At 46.6% G+C, this 26,379-nt stretch overlaps 1 protein-coding gene across 1 annotated transcript; it reads left to right on the forward strand.

Moving 5' to 3' along the window:
• The first annotated feature begins 3,499 nt into the window (after nucleotides 1–3,499).
• Nucleotides 3,500–21,861, forward strand: NYX (nyctalopin). The gene is made up of 2 exons (XM_035002306.1): nucleotides 3,500–3,536; nucleotides 20,453–21,861. Exons 1-2 carry the CDS (start codon nucleotides 3,500–3,502, stop codon nucleotides 21,859–21,861), a joined length of 1,446 nt encoding a protein of 481 aa, XP_034858197.1.
• The last annotated feature ends 4,518 nt before the right edge of the window (nucleotides 21,862–26,379 follow it).

Genomic DNA, 26,379 nt, shown 5'->3' on the forward strand with positions numbered 1-26,379 from the left:
TTAAGATTTTATTTATTTGAGAGAGTGAGGGGAGGGGCAGAGGGAGAGGGACAAGCAGACTCCCTGCTGAGTGGGGAGCCCGACGTGGGGCTCAATCCCAGGACCCCCAGATCATGATATGAGCAGAAGGCAGATGCTTAACTGACTGAGCCACCCAGGCTCAGAAGTTTTGTTAGGAATCAGTACGTCTCCATCATTTTGCCTGGTAGCCAGAGACTGCTGGAGAATATGAAGTCCCTCATCTCCTCTGGGAGCAGCCCTCTACTGAGGGTGGGTGTTGGTGGATAGATGCCCCGGCTCCCTGCCCTGCAGTTGGGATAGTTCTGAGATATGTGCTCTATATTGTCTGAGTAGATTAGGCTCTGCTTGCCCACAGTGCCAACTTGTCTGTTAACACCATTGATTTCCACCTTCTCTACTCTCCTGCTGGTGCTTCCAGGAATCACCTCCCACAGTTGACCCTTGAACAACATGGGGGGTTAGGGGCAGCCGGAAAATCCACATGTAACTTTTGACTCCCCCAAAACTTAACTACCATTAGCTTACTGTTGACCAGAAGCCTTCCCGAGAACATAAACAGTCAGCAAACACCTATTTTTTATGTGCCATGCATTCTGTACTGTATTTTTGCCATATAAGCTAGAGAGAAGAAAACGTGGTTAAGAAAATCATAAGGAAAATACATTTCCAGTACTGTAGTGTATTTGTTGGAAACGAATCCTCATGTAAGTGGACCTGCGTGTTTGCAACCCATGTTGAGGGTTTACTGTACTTGTATTTATATCTTTGTTTCAGGATCTGTTTCTGGGGGAACCCGAACCAAACGTGAGGACATGTCCTGTTGCAGTTGGGCCTGAGGTTCCTCATCTGTAAATAAAGGCATCGAATGAAGCGATTGCCAGTTCCTTCCAGGGCTCTACTGGGTGTGTGTCTGATTTGCCTCATATGACATGAAACAGGGCACCTTGGGGCGCCTGGTGGGCTCAGTCAGAAGAGCATGCGACTCTTGATCTCGGCGTTGTGAGTTTGAGCCCCACGTTGGGTGTGGGGATTACATAAATTTAAAAAAAAAGGGGGAAACAGAGCACCTTTGCTTTGTTTCACTTGGAGTCAAGCTTCACATGCCCGTGCCCTCTGTCCCCGCGGAATGGTCTTGTCTCCATGTGGGGTGTGTGTGTCTGTGTGTGCAAGCAGGAGGGGTCGGAGGCAGAGAAATAGAAGGAATCTGGTTTAGTATCCAGGTCCCCTCTGAGAGTGCCCAGAGGAGGGGGCCGAACATCTGAACCACAGGAGGAATTTTGACTTTTCCCTTCACTAGGGGCCCCTAGCTGTGTCCCTGCAGGCTGCCCCCCAGCCCGTGCGGCAGGAATGACAAAGAAACACCAGGGCTTCCCACCCCTCCTCTGCTGATGGAAGCTTTTCCAGAAGGCCACCTACAAAGGCAGACTGTTGCTTCCTGGGCCACTTCTGTCTCACAGGCTTACTTACATACTCCTCCTTCCTTTTCCTGCCCCTTCTTATCGGCTACCAACTGCATTGCAACATTGTTAGCCCTGGGTGCTGGTGCGGGTGCAATGGAGTGGCTGGGGGCCAGGCTATCTGGATCTTTGAAGTTTCTCCTCGAGGGCATGCCAGTCAGTGGTACTTCCTGTGGCCACCCCTCCCTCCTTGCTTTTAACCCCTTGGGAACCAAGTTTTTGATCACAAGGCGGCTTGTTCTCCAGCTGGAGTCCGTGGTGCTAGCTGGCCTGATGGTTGGGTCCCTTCCTTTCCCCGCTGAGGGTCTCTGACTGCTCCTGACTTTCCCCCACCCCGGGAGAAATGTCTGATTTCCTAGGTAGAGAAGGTCTTCCCCAGGGAGTTCAGCCATATATTGGCTTACAGGGCCCAAGTGCAAGAAAACAAGAATTCTCCAGGCACAGCGGCTGCAGACGCCTAGATTCACACCCCGAGCCCCGGTTGTGGGATGGGAACTCCAGGCTTCCGTCCATCAGCGCTGGCACGCCAAGGCCGCCAAGGCCGGGCCAGCCAGGATGTGGCTCTCTCCCCTCAGGTGGCTCTGAGCCCTGGGTCCCTGGCAGGTCAGTCCCAGCAGAGCAGAGGGCCGGACCCTATAGCCAAGCCTGCTGGGGCCAGAAGAATGTGGAGGGGGGGCACCCGAACTGCCCCCTCCGCTCCCCTAAACCAGGGCTTTCCCGAGCATGGGAATCTGGTGAAAATGCAGATGTTGATTCCAGAGGTCTGGGATGGGGGTGGGAGTGCTGAGATTCCACATTCCTAACCAGTGCCCCCACTGCTGCTCCTGCCGCCCCCTGGTGTCTGGTTCCCAGGAGACACTGCGGGAGCTGTGAGTCCAACTGAGCCCTGATGGGTTTGAGAAACCTCAGCCAGGTTCTGGAAATGGCCTCTGGACCCGCCACCTTAGGTGGTGGCTAGCACAGCCTCAACCCCAAAGGCAGGATTCTAGCCTTACTGTAGTGAAGGACCATCTCCACAGTCTTGGTTTTGGATCATCTGCCGTCAGCCACTCCAAAGAGAGGAAGTGAGCAGCCTGCATTTTGGGAAAACATCATTATTTCAAGCTGCCCTGTCCCTTCCCCACCTCTCCAGGTTATGTAACGCGTCCTTGTTGAAAATGCTGATAATGCTGTTTGGGTGGCAGGAAGCCAGTTTCTGGCTGCATATTGCTTGGGGGCTGGGGCTGGGGTCAGGGCAGGAGGTGGGGTCTGCGGGGGGGTTTAAGGAGACAAAGGGGCCAGGCAGATGGAGAGGCCAAGGCCTGGAGATAAAGCCGATTGGTGTGTCAGCAAAATCTGTCCCGGGCTTTGGTGATTCGAAAGGCAGACACATTCTTTCATCTCTGTTAATCCTCATCTGATACAGGATTTTCCTGCCATTAAATCTGGAGAAAGAAAAATAAGCATTCGAACCTGCACAAGCAACTATTTCTCCTCGACTCCTGCTCACCATCTCCCCTACCCCCACTCCCCTTTACTTCTCCGCTGGACCATTTTTTAGCATCTGTGGCTGCCAGACTTGGGAGATGGATGGGCTTGGGGAGCCGAAGGGCGCCTCGAAGGAGGAGCAGGACCAGGCAGACCCCCAGGACAGTAAGCGACATTTGGGGACTATTTATGAGTGCTTCTCTGCAGAGGTCTCCTCTCTGTCCGTTTGCTTGCTGGGTTGTCAGTGAGTCCATCTGCATTGCTCTCAGGGTTTTAGTCTGATGAAGGGTTTCCGAACAGAGCCACGCTGTCAATTTATGGGGGGCTTCTGATGGGCTGTTGTCACTGGTTTCTCTTGAGACCAAGATCGTTGGGGAGAAGTGAGTGTGAAGAAGAAGAGGGCAAAGGCAGAGCATTCAGGAGGAAGTGTGGAGGTGTGGGGAGGGGCTTGTGTGTCCCGGTTCTCCAGGGACCCCTCCTGGGCGCTCGGTGACCTGTGCTGTCTCCCCTCAGGTAGGGATTCTACAGCTGGGTGGTTCTAAGCCACCAGGTGCATGAAAGGCCACGGGATGCTGGTCCTGCTGCTGCATGGTGAGTTCCAAGGCCTGTTCCTTCTGACCCCCAGCAGACAGCTGCCAGTGGGGGCAGGGGTTGGGGAGCCCATAGAAGATTCTAGAAGATGCATGGAAACTGCAGGGCTTTAACCCAAGGAGCTTGGTCTTCAAGTGGCTTCCATGAAAGCTGTACATGGACACCAGTTCTGATTAGGTTTCACTGAGCTGTGATCCTGGGGAGGGAATGGAGAATGAGATAAAACAGAACAGGTAGTCAGTTTGGTTGGTTGGTTTGTTGAAAAACAGAATTCCTGAGCCAAATATATGAAATAATCTTTTGGCGATTTTCTTATTCTAATTTCAGATATGAATTCATTTTCTTTTTCTTTTAATTTTTAAAAAAAGATTTTATTTATTTATTCGAGAGAGAGAGAGAGACAGTGAGAGAGGGAACATAAGCAGGGGGAGTGGGAGAGGGAGAAGCAGACTTCCTGCTGAGCAGGGAGCCTGACGCAGGGCTTGATCCCAGGACCTTGGGACCATGACCTGAGCCGAAGGCAAATACCTAACGACTAAGCCACCCAGGTGCTCCGTCATTTTCTTATTCTAATTTCAGATACGAATTCATTAGTGTAATCACCAAAAACTACAGTGGTCATATTACTTTAAGCTCATTTAGTTAAAAAAAAAAAAAAAATCCCTTAAACCTTCTTCCTAAAGGGAGGAAGAAAAAAGAAGAAAATATCATGTTGGAATTGAGTCATTATGGATGTTGAAACATTCTTCTCCAAGGTTTTCAGTCCTGTTGTTACTTGGGTTTTAATATAACAAGAAGGCTCATCACAGAATTTTTTTTCCACACCTCTATAGCCCCACCTGCTCAAATCTGAGATTGCCCAAGGAAAAAAAAATCCCTTGGTAAATTCTGCAGTAGAGGATTCTATACGAAGAATCTGTTTTTCTGACCCTCGGGTGAATGTAATTATTTGAGGTGATAACTACCCAAGTGATAGATGTCTGTGTGCAGTGCTGGCAGAGAAAATTTTACCAGATAATTCTAAAATGGTAGTATTAGAATCTTCTTACGCTGGGGCGCCTGGGTGGCTCAGTTGTTAAGCATCTGCCTTTGGCTCAGGTCATGATCCCAGGGTCCTGGGATCGAGCCCCTCATCGGGCTCCCCGCTTGGCGGGAAGCCTTGCTCTCCCTCTCCCACTCCCCCTGCTTGTGTTCCCTCTCTCGCTATGTCTCTGTCAAATAAGTAAATAAAATCTTTAAAAAAAAAAAAAGAATCTTCTTACCCTCTATTCCACTTTTTCAAAAAGTAGACCTTGGTCTGTTCAATGAATCAACAGGTACACACTATACCTTCAGTACACTCCAGGGATATTTTGAGGGATATAATTGCATAGCTTTTGTCCTTGAGAGACTTACATTCCTTTATGGGAGACCCAATAAATAAATGAGAAAACAAATTGGAACAAGGTACAGGGAACATTATGATAAATAGGACATGACTTTCTACCTCGAGGAGCCTCCAAAGGATAGAGGTTGACATATAATTACGAACAACCAGCTCCTTGCCATTTCTCCTACCTAGAAAGAACATGAAGTTTGATTGACTCATTGGGACAGAATGTTTGCTTCTCTGAGCCAATATGATTTTAAATGTGTACCCAAAGCTCTCCCATTCCTGACAGAATGCAGACAGTATTCATAGCCTGCGCACGGCAAACCGGGAACTGTTCTTGCTGCTGCAGAAACCCGAAATACATCCAGACTTCTTGTGACAAGTTGGAGAGCTTAGCGGTGACATCATTTGCTAACAATAGATGCACTTAAAATTAATGACCGTCTCCACATCCCCTGGCGCTTTAATTTAAAACACACTCAGCAGCACAGACAATATTACTTTGACTACAAGTCACAGGATTATGAACGACATGTTCCCAAGAAACCGGCAGGGATAGGGTTCTATGTCCTTAGCTAGAGAAAAAAAGAATGATTAAATGAGCCTGACAAAACAAGGTCGTGGGGGACTCAGAAGTGGCTCACGGCAGGGCAAATCTGGGACAAAACCGGAACAGAAATTCTCTGGACAGGAGGGTTCACCGGAAGTGCCTCTCCTCTCCCCTCGGCTATGGCAGTCCCTTCGGGGTCTTCCTGCTGTCCACAGCATAATATCCCAATTCCTTGCTTTACAGGGTTCTTCACCCAGGGCTTGCTGTAAACCACAACTCTTTAACGAGGGCCAGGGTTTCTGTTTTATTCATTTTGCTGTCTCTAGAGTCTAAGACATTGTAGGTGCTTATAAGGATTTGTTGAATGGGTGAAGCCGCCCAGATAAGAACCATTCCGGTATCTGATAGAGGTCTTGCATCTAAAAAATCTGTAGATAGTTAAAAAACTCTTCGAACTCAATAATAAGACAACCCATTAAATTTTTTTTTTTTATTGAGTAACCTCTATGCCCAATGTGGGGCTCGAATTCATGACCCCAAAATCAAGATTCACATGCTCTACCGACTGAGCCAGCCAGGTGCCTCTAAGACTTTAAAATCTTTATCTTTAAAATATGGGCAACACGTTTTGAATAGCTATTTCATCCAAGAAGATATACAAATGACTAATAAGCACATGAAAAGATGCTCTACCTCATTAGTCATCAGGGAGATGCAAATCAAACCCACAAGGAGATACCACTTCACACCCACTAGGATGGCTAGGGTTGAAAATACAATAGCAAGTGTTGGTGTGGATGTGGAGCAATTGAGATGGATACTTACCATCTGACCCAGCAATTCCTCTCCTAGGTAAACGCTGAATGAAAACATATGTCCACAATAGGACTTGCCCACAAACCCTTCCATCAGCTTTAGTAACGATAGGTGAAAACTGGAAACAATCCAAATGCCCATCCACAGGTGACTGAACACGCAAATTGAGGTACATTCATACAGTGGAATACTGCTCAACAATAAAAATGAACAACTGGGGCCCATGGGTGGCTCAGTTGGTTGAGCGTTTGACTCTTGGTTTGGGCTCAGGTCATGATCTCAGGGTCATGAGATCAAGACCTGAGTCTGGCTCTGAGCTCAGAGAGGAGTCTGCAAAGGTTTCTCTCTCCCTCTCCCTCTGCCCCTCCCTGTGATCTCTTTCTTTCTCTCTCTCTCAAATAAATAAATAAATCTTTAAAAAAATGAATGAACAGCTGACATTCAAACAACATAGATGCATCTCACAAACATCATGTTGACTGAAAGAACCATTTGATTCCATTTATACGGAGTTCTAAAACAGGCAAAATGAATCTATAGTCCAGAAAGCATATCAGTGGTTGTCTGGAGCTGTGGATGGGGAGGGGACTGCTGTCAAAGGGACCCAAGGAAACTTTCTGGATGGTAGGAATGTTCTAAATCATTTTTAGGGTGGTGCTTACATGGGTGTGTTGCATTTGTTATACACTTAAAATGGGTATATTTTATTGTAGGTAAATTATACCTCAATCAACTTGACTTAAAAGAGAAAAAGAAGTCTATAGGGAGAGAGCACCTGCACCCCAAGGAGAACAAATCCTTTATTAACGAGACTCAGGCGCTGTGGAGTGTAGGGCAGTATGTGTGCGCGAATCATTGACATCATTGCATAGATAAGTAGCTCGTTCGCTTTGATTGCAGAGTAGTACTCCTTGTATGGGGGCTACTGGTTTGTTCATCATTCATCCCCCTATTGTTGAGCATTTGTTTCAGTTTGGGGTGATTATCAATATTTAGGCCCAGGGGCCTTCCTGGGGCCTTGTGTTCTACTCCTCGGATGGGACAGCTCTCCACCCTAAGATCCACAGGGCCAGTGAGGCGGTCAGCGGACCACCCTTTCCAGTTTCTCCATCCCCCATGACTCGCATTAATCAGCAAAGCTGAGGGGTGAATCCACCATCCTCTCTTTCTTTACTGTTACAAAAGGTAACCTTTGTGGTATGAGGAGGAAGTTCCGGGATTATTGTGAGGTCAGAGGCCATGGGATGGTCTCCCCCACTGTCTCTCCATTGCCCCCCACTCATTTCGTTTTGAAAATCCAGCACTGGGTCTTGGCCTGAGGAGCAACCAGGATAGCATTTGCTGGGAGCGGGAGGAGAATGACTTCCAGAGCCAAAGTGGCTGAATAGATTCTGCTGAAAGCAGAAAATTGACCATATTTTCCCTTGCTATTTTGGTTTTGTGAGGCACAAGTTCTTTGAAAACAATGAGGATGAAGAAACACTTCAAACTCAGCCTGTGGTTGGAAAGTCCATGAGTAACTGTTCTCCTTAGCAGACCTCAAGGGGGAAAAGCACATATCTGAAAAGCGGAGGACCTATGAAGGAGAAATTCCTCAGCTGGTCTGCATTAAGACAACATTCTGTGGGGCATCTGAGCCCAGCCTTCCCTGCCTCCCTGCAGCGTGGGGGCTGGCCAGCACATCAGACCAGAAAACAAAAGCAGGGACCCATTTCTGGTATTTGCCTAGATTCAGGACACCTTGTAACATTCATTATTATTTTATTTTATCAAAGTAAAATTCACGCAACATAAAATTAACCATGAACCATTTTTTTTTGAGAGAGAGAGAAAGGGTGCCTGTGTGCGTGGTGGGGGGAGAGGCAGAGAGAGAGGGAGAGAGAGAATCTTAAGCAGACTCCACGCCCAGCATGGAGCCCGACGTGGGGGCTCTATCTTACAACCCTGAGATCATGACCTGAGCCGAAATCAAGAAATCAAGAGTTGGACGCTTAACCGACTGAGCCACCCAGGCACCCCAGTCATGAGCCATTTTAAATTCTTTATTTTTTTTATTTTTTAAAGTAGGCTCCACGCTTAACGTGGAGCCCAGTGCAGGGCTTGAACTCGTGACCATGAAATCAAGACCTGAGCTGAGATCAAGAGTTGGATGCTTAACTGACTGAGCCACCCAGGTGCCCCAAACCATGAACCATTTTAAAGTGTAGGGTTTGGCAGCATTTAGCACATTCACAATGTTGTGCAGCCATCACCTCTATTTCCAAGACATTTTCATCACCCCGAAAGGAGACCCTGTACCTATTAGGCAGTCACTCCCCATTATTACTACACCCAGCCCCTGGCACTCACTAATCTACTAGGATTTGCCTATTCTGCATATTTCATGTAAATGGAATCATACAGTATGTAGTCTCTGTGTCTGGCTGCTTTCACCTAGCATAATGTGTTTTTTGTTTTTGTTTTTGTTTTTGTTTTTTTTTTAAAGATTTTTTATTTATTTATTTGAGACAGAGAGAATGAGAGACAGAGAGCACGAGAGGGAGGAGGGCCAGAGGGAGAAGCAGACTCCCTGCCGAGCAGGGAGCCCGATGCGGGACTCGATCCAGGAACTCCAGGATCATGACCCGAGCCGAAAGCAGTCGCTTAACCAACTGAGCCACCCAGGCGCCCCTGTTTTTGTTTTTTTTAAAGATTTATTTATTTATTTGAGAGAGAGAGAACACAGGGGGAAGGGGCAGAGGGAGAGGGAGAGAATATCAAGCAGACTCCACGCTGAGCTCGGAGGCCGATGTGGGGCCTGATCTCATGACCCTGAGATCACGACCTGAGCCCCTAGCATAATGTTTTTGAGGTTCGTCCACATTGTAGTGCGTATCACTACTTCATTCCTTTTTATGGCAGAATAATATTTCACAGTGTGGACAGACCACATTTTGTTTATCCATTCATCTGTCGATGGACATTTGTTTCCCTCTTTGGGCTATTGTGAATAATGCTGCTATGAACAATCATGCACAAGTATTTATTAGAACACCTGCTTTCACTTCCTTTGGGTATATACCTAGGAGTGGAATTGCTGGGGCATATGGTAATTCTAGGTTACACCTTGTAACATTTTATACCGCATGGATAAATCCCATTTTTATAAAGTTGGTCCACCTAGACCCTTGGTTTTTGACTTGGGCTGTGTATTGGGATCATCCGTGGAGCACAGTGCTTGGTTCCACCCCTGAAGATTCGGATTTAATTGGTATGGTGTCTGGCCCAAGCATTGTGAGTGGCTGGAAAGCTCCTCAGTTCATTCTAATGTGCAGCCCAGGTAGAGAACCATTCTAGACTCTTCCTTGTAGTCTACTTGTAATAACTTCACTATTCTCATACTTGGTGTCTTGCTTTCCACTTTGGGGCAGATCTCCACATGGTCCTTGAAGTACTAGTTGCTTGGTGAGATTTAATCCTGTGACAACAGTGCCTCATGGAGCCTGCTATTAGCTTTAGCCCATGCTTTCACAGCTGTTTCGAGCTTTACAACTCATCCGTTCCTCATAATGGTCCGCCTGTTACAGAGGAGGAAACTGAGATTCAGAAAGCTTGGCTGAGGTTAAAGCAAAACAAAAAGCCCCAAAAAGCAGTATGAGAAGGCAAGGATGAAAGGCAGTGTCATCAGAGTTTATGAGAGAACTGGAGAGGCCATGCCCTCAGGATGAGTGTTTCCAGACTGAATGCTCTGGAAAGCCCCACATGTGTATCCCGCCCGAGCTGTGACAGAGAGGCTGGCTGAGCAGAGGCCAGTCCTGAGCCTGGGCCAGTTTGGCTGAATTTCCCATCTTCCTCTCCCAACGTCAGACTGGGAATGAAAGCACTGAAACCTTTTCAGATTTCCACGCGGATCCTTCTCAAAAATACTGGTGTGTAAACAGAAATTGCTAAGCAACTGCCAGGGAGTTTAACCTTCACTTCTCACAAACTGTGATCTTTATTTTAATTTGGTAAATGTTTTTCTGGCCAAGGTGTCCCCATGGAACGGGGCCCTGGACAGCTGAGGAGATTTGTTTTTGGAATAATCACTGCTTACGACAGGAGAGGCCCCTTTTCATTTGCATTTGGAAAAATCAGGGATGGACTAAGCAAATTTTGATTCCATATTCTATATGTTGTGGCAATGAATAACAAGGAGCTTCCTTTTGCTTGAGGGGCACTGCCTGGTGCTGAATTTGAGTAGCTTTCTCTTTTAAGGTGGGGAGTTCACGAGGTTCTTTGGGGGAAAGAGGAAGGGGCCAGAAGGAGGAGATGGTACGAGAGAAATTAACGGGACCTGTTTTACTTCCGATGGTGTTTTGGACTCTTGCTGCAAACCACAGTACCTGCTTAAGGTACCGTTGAAGCCAAGAAAGGGTTTGTTCAGGGATGTGAGGTGTTCTCAGTCTTCCTGGTTGGAGGCCCACTGCCCAGAGCAATGCCTAAACCAGGGAGCGGGGCAGCTCCAGCAAAGGCCCTGAGGCCACCACCACTGGTGAACCCACCTGTTAGATCATGGGCACCATGCTGGGTGCTGGGTGCCAGAAATTCCACTTTGGGAGCCTGAAATCCAGATGCCTCTGGCATCATCCTGGCCAGAAAATGGTTTCTGCCTGGCACTTACTTCTGAATCCAAGTGTCCCTGGGGGTGTCTGATCAACAAAGCTAGGTCACGTGCCTGGACGCTAACTGCAAGGGATGTTGGGAAAGAGAATTTCTGGCTTCTAATTTGAGGAGGCAGGACTTAAAATGTAGAAAATTCCCTAAATGTAGAAAGAGTACTTAAAAGGTGCTGGGTAGCCAGAAAACATATCAAACGTCCACTACTATCAGAGATGGTTTGGTCGCAAGGAACAGAAATCCACTTGTCCACACAGATGGTTTGAGTGGGTTTGTAAAATGGAAATGGGGAAATGCCATAGAAACAGCTATAGCCGGGCCTTCTGGGAACTAGAGAGCTGGCTAGCAACTTCCCACTCTTTCTGATCTCCATCACTGTGATTCTCACGTTGGGTTTTGTCCTTCCTCACCTTGCCTTTGAGTCCTGCTCCCTTACAACTCTGACATGCACGTGGCTCTGGTACAGACCCTAGTCCCAGTGCTGTACTGGATGATGCTCACACGATTTCACTGCCCATTCCATATTCACGGCCAGTGGGCCGTGTTGAATGAATCTGATTGGCTCTGCTTAGGTCAAATGTTTATCTGCAGTCCAAACAGCTGTGTCTGGGAGGAGGCGGCAGAGACCCGTGGGGCTCCAACTGGGTTATTTTTTCTTAGAGGTGGTGGTTGGCAGCAGCTGCTGCCCAGCCGTGGAAAACGAGAGCCGGAAGGGCCCCCAAAGGGCAGGAAGTGCAGGCCCTTCAGTTTACAGTTAAAGAGACGGAAGCTCAGAGAGGCTAGGTGTGTCGGGTGGAGGAGAGTACAACATAATGGAAAGACAAAAACCAAAGGTTGATGTCATTTAACCACCTTGAACCTCAGTTTCCTCCTTCATGAGAGGAAGAGAATAATACTTACCTTGCAGATTGTTGTATGAAATGAAAAAAGGTAGCAAGCTTAGCTTTGAGCAAACACTAATTAAAAAGAAACCCATAAAATTTGATTAATTTGAACTGCATGATACATGCTCCTATCACCCAGATAACATTCCTAAACTATGTGTTATAGATATATGCTGTCTTTTGAGATGGAGTCCATCTGCAGGCTTTATTCTGTTGAGCTCCCAGAGCCACCGCCAACAGCTGTTCTGGGACTGCATAGAAGTATAATCCTACAGTATGTACTCTTTTGTGTCAAGTTTCTTTGGCTCAACATAATGTTTTTGTTGTTTGTATCAATAGTTTGTTCCCTTTCATTTCTCTACTGTTGGGTAATTCCCACTTTTTATCTATTATGAATAAGCCACTATGAGCATTCTTGTACAGTCTTTATGTGGACCTTTCTTTTATTTCTCTTGGGTAAATACTTAGGAGTGGAATTGCTGAGTCGTAGGGTAGGCATATGTTTAGCTTCAATAGACACTGCCAAAGTTTTGCAAAGTTACTGAACTATTTTCCACTCCCACCAGCCATGTAAGAGAATCCAGTTGGTCTACATCTTCGCCAGCATTTGGGGTTGTCAGTCTTTTGAATTGTTACCATTCTAGTGGGTGTATAGGGAAATCTCATTGTCATTTTAATTGGCACTTCCCTAATGGCTGACGATGTTGAACACCTTTTCATGTGCTTAATGGCTGCTTAATATATTCTTTCGTTAAGTGTTCAAGTCTTTTACCCTTTTTTTTTTTTAAGATTTTATTTATTTATTTCACAGAGAGAGACACAGCGAGAGAGGGAACACAAGCAGGGGGAGTAGGAAGGGAGAAGCAGGCTCCCCGCCAAGTAGGGAGCCCGATGCGGGGCTTGATCCCAGGACTCTGGGATCATGACCTGAGCCGAAGGCAGACGCTTAACGACTGAGCCACCCAGGCGCCCCTCTTTTACCCATTTTTTTTTTTTTAAGATTTTATTTATTTATTTGACAGAGGGAGACACAGTGAGGGCAGGATCACAAGCAGGGGGAGAGGGAGAGGGAGAAACAGGCTTCCCGCGGAGCAGGGAGCCTGATGTGGGGCTCGATCCCAGGACCCCGGGACCATGACCTGAGCCGAAGGCAGATGCTTAATGACTGAGCCACCCAGGCACCCCTCTTTTACCCATTTTTATTTAGTTGTCTTTTTGTAGTTGTTTTTATATTCTGTATACAAGTCACATACATGTATGATGTACATATGTGTGTGTGTATACACACACACACTGTATTACTTTCCTTAATATCTTTTTTTAATTTTTTTTAAAGATTTTATTTATTTATTTGAGACAGAGAGAATGAGAGAGACAGAGAGCACATGAGAGGGGGGAGGGTCAGAGGGAGAAGCAGGCTCCCCGCCGAGCAGGGAGCCCGATGCGGGACTCGATTCCAGGACTCCAGGATCATGACCTGAGCCGAAGGCAGTCGCTTAACCAACTGAGCCACCCAGGCGCCCTAATATCTTTTTTAAGAAACAGCTTTATTGGGGCACCTGGGTAGTGCAGTTGGTTAAGTGTCTGACTCTTGGTTTCAGCCCAGGTTGTGATCTCAGGGTCGTGAGGTCGAGCACCCCTGTCGGGCTCCATGTGGGGCTCCACGTGGGGCTCTGCGATGGGCTCAGCACTCAGCGTGGAGTCTGCTTAAATTTCTCTCTCCTTCAGCCCTCCTCCACGTGCTCTCTCATGCTCTCTTGTGCTCCCTCTCAAACAATCTTAAAAAAAAACTTCATTGAAATATAATAAAATTGACATTTAACAAACTGAACATATTTGAAGTGTACCCTTGTGAAACCATCAGCACAATCAAGATAAATAGCATATCCATTACCTCCAAGATCCATGCCCCTGTATAATCCCTCCTTCCTGTCCCTCCCTGCCTCCCCACCCATCCGTGGGCAACCACTGATCTTTGTTACTACAGAAAAATATTTATGTAAGTGGGATCAGATACTATGTACCTTTTTTTGTTCAGCTTCTTTCACTCAGCAGAATTATCTTGAGATTTGTCCATTTCTTTTTATCACCCAGTAGTATTCCACTGTGTGGATACATGATAATTTACCTGTTCAGACTTGGTGGGTGTTTATGTTGTTTCCAGTTCTGGGTTATGAATAAATCTGCTGTGAACAGTCATGCCCAAGTCTTTTGTATGGACATATGCTTTTATTTCCCCAGGAGTAGAATGGGTGCATCATAAGGTAGGTGTTATGTTTAACTTTTAAAGAAACTGCCACATTGTTTCCAATGTGGTTGTACCATTTTACACTCCCACCAACCCTGTAAGAGGGTCCCAGTTATTCCATATGTTCTCCAACACTTGGACATAAGTCTTTATAATTTTAGTCATTCTAATAGGATGCAATTCTAATTGGCATTTCCCTAACAACTAATGATGTTGACCATATTTTCATATGTTTATTTGCCTTCTGTATATCTTTTTTTGGTCCAGTGTTTCTTCACATATTTTGCCCATTTATTAATTAGGTTGTCTGTTTTCTTATCACTGAGTTTTGAGGGTTCTTTATATATTTTGGATACAAGTCTTTTATGAGATATATACAGAGAAAATATACAGCTATCTTCTCCCAGTCTGTGGCCTGTCTTCATTCTCTCTTTAAAAAAAAAAAAATCATTTATTTATTTTAGAGAGAGAGCATGCGCCCGCTGGAGCTAGTGAGGGGAGGGGCAGAGGGAGAATCCTAAAGCAGGATTCTCTGAGTATGGAGCCCAGTGTGGGGCTCAATGCAGGGCTCAACTTGGGGCTTGATCCCAGGACCCTGAGATCCTGACCTGAGCCGAAATCAAGAGTCGGATGGTTAACCGACTGAGCCACCCAGGCACCCCCTTTTCATCCTCTTAACAGTGTCTTTCAAAGAGCAGACTTTTTTTATTTTGATAAAGTCCAAGTTATTACTTTCTTCTTTTATGGGTTTTTTTTTTTTTTTTTTTCCTTTTTGGCTCTAAGAAGACCTAGCTTACCACTAGGTCACAAAAGATATTCTCTTATATTGTCTTCATGAAGCTTTATAGTTTTAGCTTTTACATTTAGGTCTGTGGTCCACCTAAAATGAGTTTTTGTGTGTAGTGTGAGATGGGGGTCAAGATTCTTTTTTTTTATTTTTTAGGGATTGCAATATGCATCTTTAATTTATCATGGTCTGCCTTGAATTAATCTTACACTGCTTCATGTATAATGTAGGATCCTTATAAGAGTACAATTCAGTTTTACCTCCCTTCTTATCCTTTATGCTCTTGTTGTCATATTTGTCATTTACATATGTTATAAACTCCCCAATGCATTGTTATTTTGGCTTTAAACAGTCAGTTATCTGTTAAGCAATTAAGATGAGAAAAAAGTAGTCTTTTTGTGACATTATTGGCCATTTCCATCGCTCTTCATTCCTTTCCATAGACCTGATTTTCCTCTAGTTATCGTTTTCCTTCAGGCTAAAGAATGTCTTCATTTCTTGTTGTGTGGAAGATCTGCTAGGGATGAATTTTCACAGATTTTGTTACCCTGAAAGTATCTCTATTTTACTTCATCTCTGAAGATATTTTTATTGGATATAGAATTCTAGGTTGCCAGATTTGCTTTTTTCCCAGTGCTTAATTTTTTAATTTTAATTTTTATTTACGTAATTTCCACACCCAGTGTGGGGCTTAAACTCACAACCCTGAGACCAAGAGTCCCATGCTCCACCAACTGAGCCAGCCAGGTGCCCCTTTTCCAGCATTTTATTATTTTTTTTGAAGATTTTATTTATTTATTTATTTGAGAGAGAGAGAGAGAGAGAGAGTGGGGAAAAGAGCAGAGGGAGAGGGACAAGCAGACTCTGCGCTGAGCACGGAGCCCCACTTGGGGCTCGATCTCGGACCCTGAGATCATGACCTGAGCTGAAATCAAGAATTGGATGCTTAACTGACTGAGCCAGCCAGGCATCCCTTTTCCAGCACATTAAAAGATACAATTCCAGGGGGCACCTGGCTGCTCACTTGGTAGAGCATGGGACTCATGATCTCGGGGTTGTGAGTTCAAGCCCCACGTTGGGCATAGAGTTTACTTAAAAAAATTTTTTTAAAGATACATTTTATTGTCTTACAGGTGGTTTCTGATAAGCAGTCAGTCATCATTTTTATTGTTGTGTACTCTATATAAAGTCTTTTTTTTTTGGATGCTTTAAGGAATTTTCTGTCTTTGGTTTTCAGCAGTTTGACTATGATGTGTCTAGAAGTATATTTGTGTGTGTGTGTGATGTTAGTTGGGGTTTGCTGGGCTTCTTGGTTTTAATCAAATTTTAGAAATTGTCTTCAATTATTTTTCTGCTGTATTCTCTCTTCCGTCCTCTGTGATTCCAAATACATGCATGTTAGTCTAATTGCCTGATATTATCCCACAGGTCACTGAAGTTCCAATCATATTTTTTCCAGTCTTTTTTTCCCCCTGTGCTTCTGTAATCTCTATTGACCTCTCCTCATGAAATCTTTTCTTCTGCTGTGTTGAATCTGTTTTTCTTATTCAATGATTTTTTTAAAATTTCAAATACTGTGGGGCGACTGGGTGGCTCAGTTGGTTGGATGTCCAACTGGTGATTTTGGCTCAGGTCGTGATCTCAGAGTCGTGGGATTGAGTCCTGCATCAGGCTCCGTGCTCTGCCGGGAGTCTGCTTGAGGATTCTCTCTTTCTTTCTCTCTCTCTCCCCTTCCCCACTGCTCTCTCTCTCTCTAAAATAAGTAAATCTTTAAAAAAATAAAATTTCAAATATTGTATTATTTATTTCAGTACTAAGATTTCCATTGGGTTCATTTTTAGTTTCCATATCTCTTCTAAAATTCAAATTCTCCATGTCTTCACCCATTATATCCATCTTTTCCTGTAAATTCCTTAACATATTTATAATTAATCCTTGTTTGGTAATTCCAACCTCTGGGCAGTCTTTGGGTCTGCCTCTGTTAACTACTTTTTTTTTTTCCTTTCGGTAAGTGTCATGTTTTGCTACTTCTTCACGTATCTAGTATTATTTGTATACAAGATATCATAGATAGTAGTTATAAGGAATTCTAGAGTCTAGATCTTCCTTTGAAGAGTACTGAATTTTGTATGGCATTCACTTAAATTACTGGCAGGTCACCTTGATACTGAGGAGGCTTAGTTTTAGGCTTTGTTAGGGTAGGCTTAGTTCAGTTTTGCCCTTTGTCCTGGGAAACGGTCTTCATTCCTAAGGTGTGACCCTCTGGGGTTTCAATGGAAAGCCTGAGGTATTTTATAAGCCCTTCTAACTTGGTGGACCTTGAACTCTTTATCTGTCTCCCATTACTGGGAAATTGTTGAAATCTTTGGTTAGCTCTTTTGGCCTTCAGTTCTTGGCTCCTTGGAGTCACCCCACATATATGCACTTTGGGACTCAAACAAGGATCTAAGAGGAGTCGTATGCCAATTTTGTGGCTCCTTCTTTTCCATGTTTTCCCTCTTCAATTTCCAGCCACTGTGGCCGCTATAATACTGTGACTTCTAACATGTCAGCCTGATAAGACTTGCTTTCTCCTTGAGCTCTACTCCCTATCTGCAGCATGGACTTGAAAATGCCCTAAGAGGAAAAGCCAGTTTTCATTTTCATTTTTATAATTTATTTTTTTTTAAATTCCAGTGTAGTTAACACACAGTGTTATTCAGGTATAAGAGGAAAAGTCAGATAAATGTGTTCACCTAGTTTGCCTCTCTTATTTTTTTAATTAATTTTTTTAGAGAGGGAAGGAGGGGGAGGGGCAGAGGGAGAAGGAGATTGAGAATCTTAAGCAGACCCCACGCCCAGCACAGAGCCCGACCTGGGGGTTTGATCTCACGACCCTGAGATCATGACCTGAGCCGAAATCAAGAAATCAAGAGTTGGACGTTTAACCACCTGAGCCACCCAGGTGCCTCAGCTTCTCTTCTTTTAAGGGTGTATCTACTCTGGTTGCCTGTTTAGGCTGCTCTCCAGTGCTTTCAAACATGTTTTCTTTAAATATTTTTTCAGAGTTTACACTAGCTATTAGCAGGAATGTTAGTCTGATATGAGCTACTCTGCCATTATTGTAGGTAGAACTCACCCAAATATGTTATTTTTTTTTTTTTTTAATTTTGTTTTAGTGCCCTGCTTTTTTGAATCATTAGGCATATACTTAGTCTTCATATTGGGTAAACCAGTACTGGATTTTGGTTGTCTGTTCTGAGAATTTACTTGATTTAATTTAAATTCCACTAAGTAATCCAGTAAATTAGTAATTCCTAATGGCTCTTAAAGTGTCAGAGGTTGAAAATAGGTCTCTAATAGTGACAACATCTTCAGTGTTTAAAGTTTAAAATAAATCTTAATCTATTTTCTGAAATAGGGAATACATTCACATAGTTCAACATTTAAAAGATAAAAAGGATACACAATAAAAAGTTTCACTCCCATCCCTGTTGCATGTGTTTTAGAAAAATTGGCAGCTCCATTTTATTAACTAATCCCTGTCATAATCCCAGGAATTTCTTGACAAAGCTAAGGGTTTTGTTTTGTTTTGTTTTGTTTTTAATAAATGACATCCTCCAGGAGGAATCATTACAGAGGAAGGCATCAATTCCATTTAATTCTGCAAACATTTAGTGTGCCCGGGACAATGTTAGCTATTGTGGAGTAGAAACATGAGTCATACCGTTGAGAGTGCACTTCTCTTAATTAAAAAGGAGAAGAGAGTAGAATGAAGGACTATTTGTAAGGAAATCTGATGCCTTCTACTTGACCCAGTTGGAAGAGTTGTGATAGAAAAAGGTCCCACCCCTGTCCCGCTGACGCCTGGAGTTAAGGTTATATTCTTGGCTCTGTCTTTCTAAAAGGGTGTCTTTCTAGCCCAACTGCTGCCCTGTTTACAGTCAAGCTCAGCACAGGGTCCAAGAACCTTGCTGGAAGCTTGGTGTCTAGTTCACAGTTCTTAGGGAGAGGTTAGAGCTAAGTCAAGCCTCTGTAACGTCAGAATGTTTTAACTACAGTTAAGCTACAGTTTATAACAGAAAGTTTGCTCAAAGGGCTGAGTGTTCTCCAGCCAAGTCTGAAATAGCTGAACCCCTTCCTAGCAGCTGAAAAAACACGGAGTGTCCACAACAAATGTACCGAAGGCACTGGAAGCTGAACAAAGCCACAGAGGCAGAAGCAAGCATATTCTGCCCACTCCTTGTGTGGCCACACCTTCAGGTTCCTACAAGGGCTCCAAGGCAGGGTAATGTGTACACAGTGGGAGGGACTGAATGGTAGGTCAGGCTGTTTGCTAGGAATTTGGGAGTACTGCTGAGGAGGGCTAGAAATTGTAAGTATCAGTGGTCAGGTTTACCTCTGGGTACCTTTGTTCTTCTGCAGGAATTTCAGATCGAGCACACTCACCTGCGAGCTGCTCCTGGCCAGAAAATAAAACTTGTGGGCATCTTTCATGCTGCCTTTTCCCTTGGAACTCAAGATGGGGCTTGGGACCTCTGGCTACCATTCTGTTTTGCTGCAGGTGGCAAGCCTCCTGGAGGGCTTTTGAAGTCTTTATCTGATTCTCCATTCATATGCTCAGAACAAAATTAATTTATAAGCACCATTCTTTCCTGTGATTATGTATAAAAGTCTCTAGAGAGCAAGGGCTGGTGAATGAAAATTAACTCCACAGTGTCCACAGTTATTTTTTTGAGATGTGTAAGAAGGTCATTGTTCATTTAGAATGCTGTCCTTATGGCTTAAATGTAGTGTTAAAAAAAAAAAAAAAAAGACTGACAGGGTTTTCTTTCTTGCCCAACCTCCTGTTTCCTAATTCACTCTTCTTCATGATGCTTAATTTTCTCAATGGGGGGTGGGGTGGGTTTCAGAAATTGAATTCTTATAGCGGGAGGGACTAGAGCAGCACCAATAAAAATATAATTCAAGCCACAAATGTTTAAATTTTCAAAGTAGCCCCATTAAAAATGTAGAAAGAAACAGTTGACATTAATTTTAATATTTTAGTTAATCCCGTAGATCTAAAATATCATTTCAACATGTAATCAGTATAAGAATTATTGAAGAGACACTTTTTTTTTTTTTGGTACTAAGTCTTTGAGACGTGGTGTTTATTTTACACTTCCAGCACATCTCAGTTCTGGCTAGCCACATTTCAAATGCTCAGTAGCCACATGTGGCTAGTGACTATGGCACTGGGCAGCGCAGGACTGGGGCATAGACCACGGTGATGCCCTCCAGGTTCCCCTGTGCATGCAGTGAACCCTCTAGGCCAAACTCTAGGAGAGCACCAAGTTTTGTTACAGTCAGGAGAGTGTTTAGAATTGGGTCAGATGCCAGAATCCCAGCTGGTTTTCGCTGGTGAAGATAACTGGAAAGCAAAGGGGAGGGCGCCGTGGGTGGGGAACCTGCTTGTGTAAGGTCTGGGAGCTGGAAAGAGGCCATTCGGAGGGCGCGGTTATGCAGGAGGTGTGAGAACTTGGTGCAGGGCAGAACCCTGCCACGTGGACAGGTAGGACTTTACTGGGGCGACCCTTAGGCTGATGGTTGTTCCTTTTCTGTCTTCTCTACCCCCCCCCCCCGCCCCCGCCACCTCCCAGCGGTGGTCTTCGGCCTGCCCAGTGCCTGGGCCGAGGAGGCCTGCACGCGCACCTGCCCCGCCGCCTGCGCCTGCAGCAGTACCGAGCGCGGCTGCTCCGTGCGCTGTGACCGCGCCGGCCTCCTGCGGGTGCCGGCCGAGTTTCCGTGCGAGGCGGCCTCCATCGACCTGGACCGGAACGGCCTGCGCTTCCTGGGCGAGCGGGCCTTCGGCACGCTGCCGTCGCTGCGCCGCCTGTCGCTGCGCCACAACAACCTGTCCTTCATCACGCCCGGCGCCTTCAAGGGCCTGCCGCGCTTGGCCGAGCTGCGCCTGGCGCACAACGGCGAGCTGCGCTACCTGCACGCTCGCACCTTCGCCGCACTCAGCCGCCTCCGCCGCCTCGACCTGGCCTCCTGCCGCCTCTTCACCGTGCCCGAGCGCCTCCTGGCCGAGCTGCCCGCCCTGCGCGAGCTCGCCGCCTTCGACAACCTCTTCCGCCACGTGCCCGGCGCGCTGCGCGGCCTGGCCAACCTGACGCATGCGCACCTGGAGCGCAGCCGCATCGAGGCGGTGGCCTCCAGCTCACTGCAGGGCATGAGGCGCCTGCGCTCGCTCAGCCTGCAGGCCAACCGCGTCCGCGCCGTGCACGCAGGCGCCTTTCGCGACTGCGGCGCCCTGGAGCACCTGCTCCTCAACGACAACCTGCTGGCCGAGCTGCCCGCCGAAGCCTTTGTAGGCCTGCGGCGCCTGCGCACGCTCAACCTGGGCGGCAACGCGCTGGGCCTTGTGGCGCGCGCCTGGTTCGCCGACCTGGCCGAGCTTGAGCTGCTCTACCTGGACCGCAACAGCATCGCCTTCGTGGAGGAGGGCGCCTTCCAGAACCTCTCGGGCCTCCTCGCTCTGCACCTCAATGGCAACCACCTCACTGTGCTGGCCTGGGCCGCCTTCCAGCCTGGCTTCTTCCTGGGCCGCCTCTTTCTCTTCCGCAACCCGTGGCGCTGTGACTGCCGCCTGGAGTGGCTGCGGGACTGGATGGAGAGCTCCGGGCGTGTGTCCGACGTGCCGTGCGCCGCCCCGGGCTCCGTGGCCGGCCTGGACCTCAGCCAGGTGGCCTTTGGGCGCTCTTCCGATGGCCTGTGTGTGGACCCCGAGGAGCTGAACCTCACCGCATCCAGTCCAGGCCCGTCCCCAGAGCCAGAGGCCACCACCGTGAGTAGGTTCAGCAGCCTCCTCTCCAAGCTGCTGGCCCCGAGGGCCCCAGTGGAGGAGGTGGCCAACACCACCGAGGGGCCGCTCAACACCTCCCTGTCCGACAGCCTTCCCTCCGCTGGGGTGGTTGTCTCGGGCCACAACGCCCGGTTTCTTCTCGGCTCTGGTCTCCTGCTCAGCGCGGCCCAGCGCGTGGTGTTTGTCGTACAGGTGGACTGACCTTGCCTCACTGGGGTAGCCCAGATTGCCTGGCCCAGTGGGGGAAAGTGTAGTTAACTGGCCTCCAGGGTGTGTGTGTGGTGGGGGGAGAGGGGAACAGGTTGGGGGCAGGTGGTGAAAATTCCAGCCCAGGATGGAAAGGACAGTTTACTTTCAGAGATGGCTCTAGGAAGAGGAGACCCTGGGCAATGCCACGCCGGGGATGGGGTGGAGGTGGGGAGAGGAACGGCTTTCTGCTCATGTCACATGGGCATCGATTGGAGAAGAGAAGCCAGAGCCCTCCAGTGAGAAGATTAGGAATTGGAAGCCCCTAGGGCTACAGGGCTCTGCCCCCATCCCTTGCCCCCATCTTCCAGGAAACCGAGACTGCAGTGCCTGAATTAGAGTCAAACCAGTGGCTAAGTACTAAGAACTGTGTCAGTTTTCCTGGTGGGACAGCCCATTAAGCCCAGTCCCTTTGTTTTCTACCACAGTTGCTCTCCCTCTCACCCAGGGGCATGGGACACTAGAGTCCAGGAAGATGGACAGAACAGGAGAGAAGGGGGATGTGAGAGGAACTTAGACCCAAGGGGTTGGCAGTGGTTCCTGGGGTCTGGAATGTGTTAGGAGGCATTGAAAACAAAGATCCATTTCACTTACTCCACAGTTATTCCCAGGGGTGGCCTTAGCCACAAAGCAACTTTAGGGCAGGGTAGAGAAAAAAAGGGGGGATGGGTTTTCCGTGTACAAATAAGTGTGTAAAATCCTAAGATTAAAAAAAAAAGGAGTTAAACAAGTTTCTGTACTGCAGGACTTTTTAGAGTCTTTCATATGCAAACATGCATTGTGAATCTCCAGGGAGGCCACAAAATCCTCTTTTCTTAGGTTTTGTGGGAAGAGTGTTGGGAAGGCAGAGATGCAGGGCATTAGGTGCAGAAATTATTATGGGCAGCACACTTTGGGGTTGACTAATGGCCAGGGTGCAATGAGGCAGCCAGTAGCTGGGAGGGGCCACAGAGATTTCCCAGGGGGGGAGTTGGCCAACTGTAAGCCCCCAGGCCTGAGTGCCAGAACAAATGCTGTATGTCTACTAAATACTTGCTCACACTCCTGTCCACACACAAGTAACAATGACGGCATTTGTCAACATGCTCGAAATCCCTAGGTTTTTGTTTTGTTTTTTTGAGAGTAAAGTGATAGGGTTTTTTTTAAGTGAGGATACAGAAAAAGCTCTCATGAGTGAGAGGGTTCCCAACAGGGTTGCCCTTGAAATCTCTAGTTTTAATGTCCTGAATTCCTGTGTATGAAGAGCTGGGTTTTCAAAGCCCACATAATTCAGGGTGTGCAAAACTGTCAGGTCTTCATGGTGATAGTACTTCTTCTTTGTCTGTAGGTCATACTAGGTATTAGAAATGTTGCAGAAAGCACCTCTGAGGGTAGGAGTGTTCGAATGGGTTGTGACCATTCGTGGTCAGTCACCTCAGTGGGTCACAACCAGCATTTAAAAAAACAAGATAGAACAGAAAAGTCACAGAGTCTTACATGTAACAGGTATTGTTTTGTGAAACTTTATTGAATTTGTGTGCATTTGTTCAGATGATATGTGTATGTGTGTATCTTGTGTCTGGATCACTGCATACAATTTATATTTTGTGGGCTATTGTTAAGGAAGTTTGAAAGTCACTGTTCTGGAGCATGCATGATTTTTTGAAACTCTTTATTTCGAAAAGTCTCAAACCTACAGGAAAGTTGCAAGGATAGTAGAGTGAACACTTTGGCCATTCACCTCGGTTTCCCGGTTGTTCACATTTTACTGTATTTGCCGTATATAGTTGGGGTTAGTTGTAAACTTCACAGCCCTTCACCCCTAAAACCACAGCATGTATTTCCTATCAGGAGCATTATCATTGATAGAATACTGTTGTTTAAAATCTACTCTGTCTTGAAATTTCAGCTGTTGTCAAAATGATTTTTTAGGCAGCCATTTTTTTTCTCTGAGTGGAAAAAAAGGTTCCTTGTGTTTGTTTGATCGCGATACTCAAAATTCCAAATCCGCCGATTGACTTTAATGTTTTAAAATGAATTCGTTCTCCAAATGTCTTACTTTTCAAATGCGAGAACCAGATGAGGTCAGAAATGTTGTTTGTTCAAACCGTGTGTTGTGGCCATGGTAACTGGGTAAGGAACATGAGAATCCTGGAGACCAGATCTGCGCGCTTGGGTAACCATGGAAGTCCGTGGCAGACATGCAGCCCCTGTTACTGAGGAACAAGATGCCGCCTCGGGAGAAATGTCCTTCCTTTCATTTGGAGCCGGTTCCCGAGAGTCAGCCTCTATTCTGCTGCTCCAGTTCTGCCTGGTGGTTAGATGGCCAGCTTTTTAATGAACATTTGTTTGACTGAATGTTTTTGAACAAGTCTCAACACTGAAATAGCCTCCGGGGAGACAGATTTTTATAGAACTACCCAGCCCAGTAGAATTCTGGGAACGTGGGAGTTACTTACTGCCAACAGATCCAGAGTCTCCTGGAACGAGTTCCCAGTGAAGTGTGGCCATTATGAGCTTTCGTGAGAGAACAGGGAGTAGAGTTCCCAGTTTTGAGTTCATTAAGTTGCCCACCCCATCATTGGCTAATAGTACCTTGAGAAATCCTAAGGGGCTATGGATTCTGTTCAGGAAAACGAGGCATACCTGTCTGGATGGACCATTTTATGCTGTGGTAACAAACAATCCCCAAACTCCAGTGGTTTCCTGAAGGTTATTTCTCGCTTATGCACATGTCCAATGTGGGCTGATGTGCTCTGCTCAAGCACCCAAGTTGATGAAGGATCTGCTGTTTTCAGACACTGTTATCCAAACACGAACTCTAGGGTTTGCTGCAACAGAAGGAAAGCTTGGGAGCAGCATGCATCACTCTCAGATGCTTCCACCCAGATGTGACTTGTGTTGCTACTCACCCTTCATTGGCCAAAAATGTCACATGGCCACACTTAACTTCCCCAAGGCAGGGAAGTGTGATTCTCCTGTGTGTCCGGAGAGAGAGGAGAACTGGGAATGTTGATGAACACGAGCAGCACTCCAGAGCAGCTCCAGGCAGCTCACCTGATTAAGAGAGTCAAGCCTGGACTTCTCAGAACTGTCAGGAGAAATAGAGGCTTGAGGGGGAAATCTGGCAGGCAAGCCAGTAGCCTCAGTGTTTTCTGTCCTCCAGGCACCCCAGCTAGGCTTTGAAGACAGTATTTGCTCTAGCCAGTACGAAGGCTGTGGCCTCATTGAATTGGTTCTTTCAAGAAAGGGGAGGGAAGCACTGGGGCGCCTGGGTGGCTCAGTCGGTTACGCATCTGCCTTTGGCTCAGGTCATGATCCCAGGGCTCCTGGGATGGAGCCCCATGTTGGGGCGCTCTGCTCAGCGGGGAGCCTGCTTCTCCCTCTCCCTGTTGCTCCCCCTGCTTGTACTCTTTCTCTCTCTGTCAAATAAACAAAATCTTAAAAAAAAAAAAAGGGGAGAGAAGACGTCAAGATAAAAGGTTCATATTTTCCCCTTTAAAAAATGTTTTCCACACACTCAACTTACAGTATTCAAATCTTTGGAAGCTCGATCTTTGGAAAATTCCCTCTCAGCAAGCTCCCTGGCTATTTCTAAGAGGTCTCCCTGCCTATGTTTCATGAGGATGATCAAAGCCCCCATCCACCCACCTCTGTGTCAGGCCCCCAAAATGCTGCCCTTTAGAGGGCACTAGTCTGCTGGGCACAGCTGCGCTTGGCCGTGGGCTCCCTCTGCCAGCTTCACTCTGACTTGGAGGAAGGGGACTGTGTTCTCCCCTTCAGTCCTCAGGCCAAAGGACAGCTTAGGTTCCACCCCTGAAGCCCTCACAGCACAAAAGTGAAGGAGGCTTTTCCAAAGGGTTGGGTGTAATGGAAGAGAAGTAAGTAGCCCCTCTGACTAGTGTTGGATGTGGCTTTTGGTGGAATCGGCAGACATCAAACCCCTTGGGGGCCCATGTGGCTGGGCTGGCTTAATTCCTTCCCATTCCTGCCCTTCTCCGCCACCCCCCCGCCCCCCGGAAAAGCCCAGGCTTTGCTGTATTTCTGAGACCAAACTCCCAGGGAGGACTCTTTTTCTTCTTGTCCCTCAGTGTAAGGCCCACCTCCCCACTCTGCAGATAGTGGCCAGCCTCGCCCTCTGCAACATTCCCCATAAGATGCCACACACGGTTCCACAGTGGGCTCCAACAGAGCTGAAGGGGCTAGTCAAGTCCAGATCTTTAGCACCCCCCCCCCCCACCTGCCACCAGTCCTTTCTTCACCCCAGCGCCATGTGGCTGGAAACTGTGGCTCAGAGCTCCAAAAGAACAAACAACAATTCTGGGGACACCGTTAACCTAAAGTTGCACAGGGTAAAGTAACATTTCTCTCCAAAAAGCCCCCACATCTGGGAGACTGGGAGACACAGCTCTGATAAAAGATACAACAGTCCCTCCTTTTTAAGTATTATATATATATATATATATATATATATATATATATATATATATATAT

Source organism: Mirounga leonina, unplaced genomic scaffold, assembly GCF_011800145.1.
Source record: "Mirounga leonina isolate KUSES-001 unplaced genomic scaffold, KU_Mleo_1.0 Mir_101609, whole genome shotgun sequence".
Lineage (NCBI taxonomy): Eukaryota > Metazoa > Chordata > Mammalia > Carnivora > Phocidae > Mirounga > Mirounga leonina.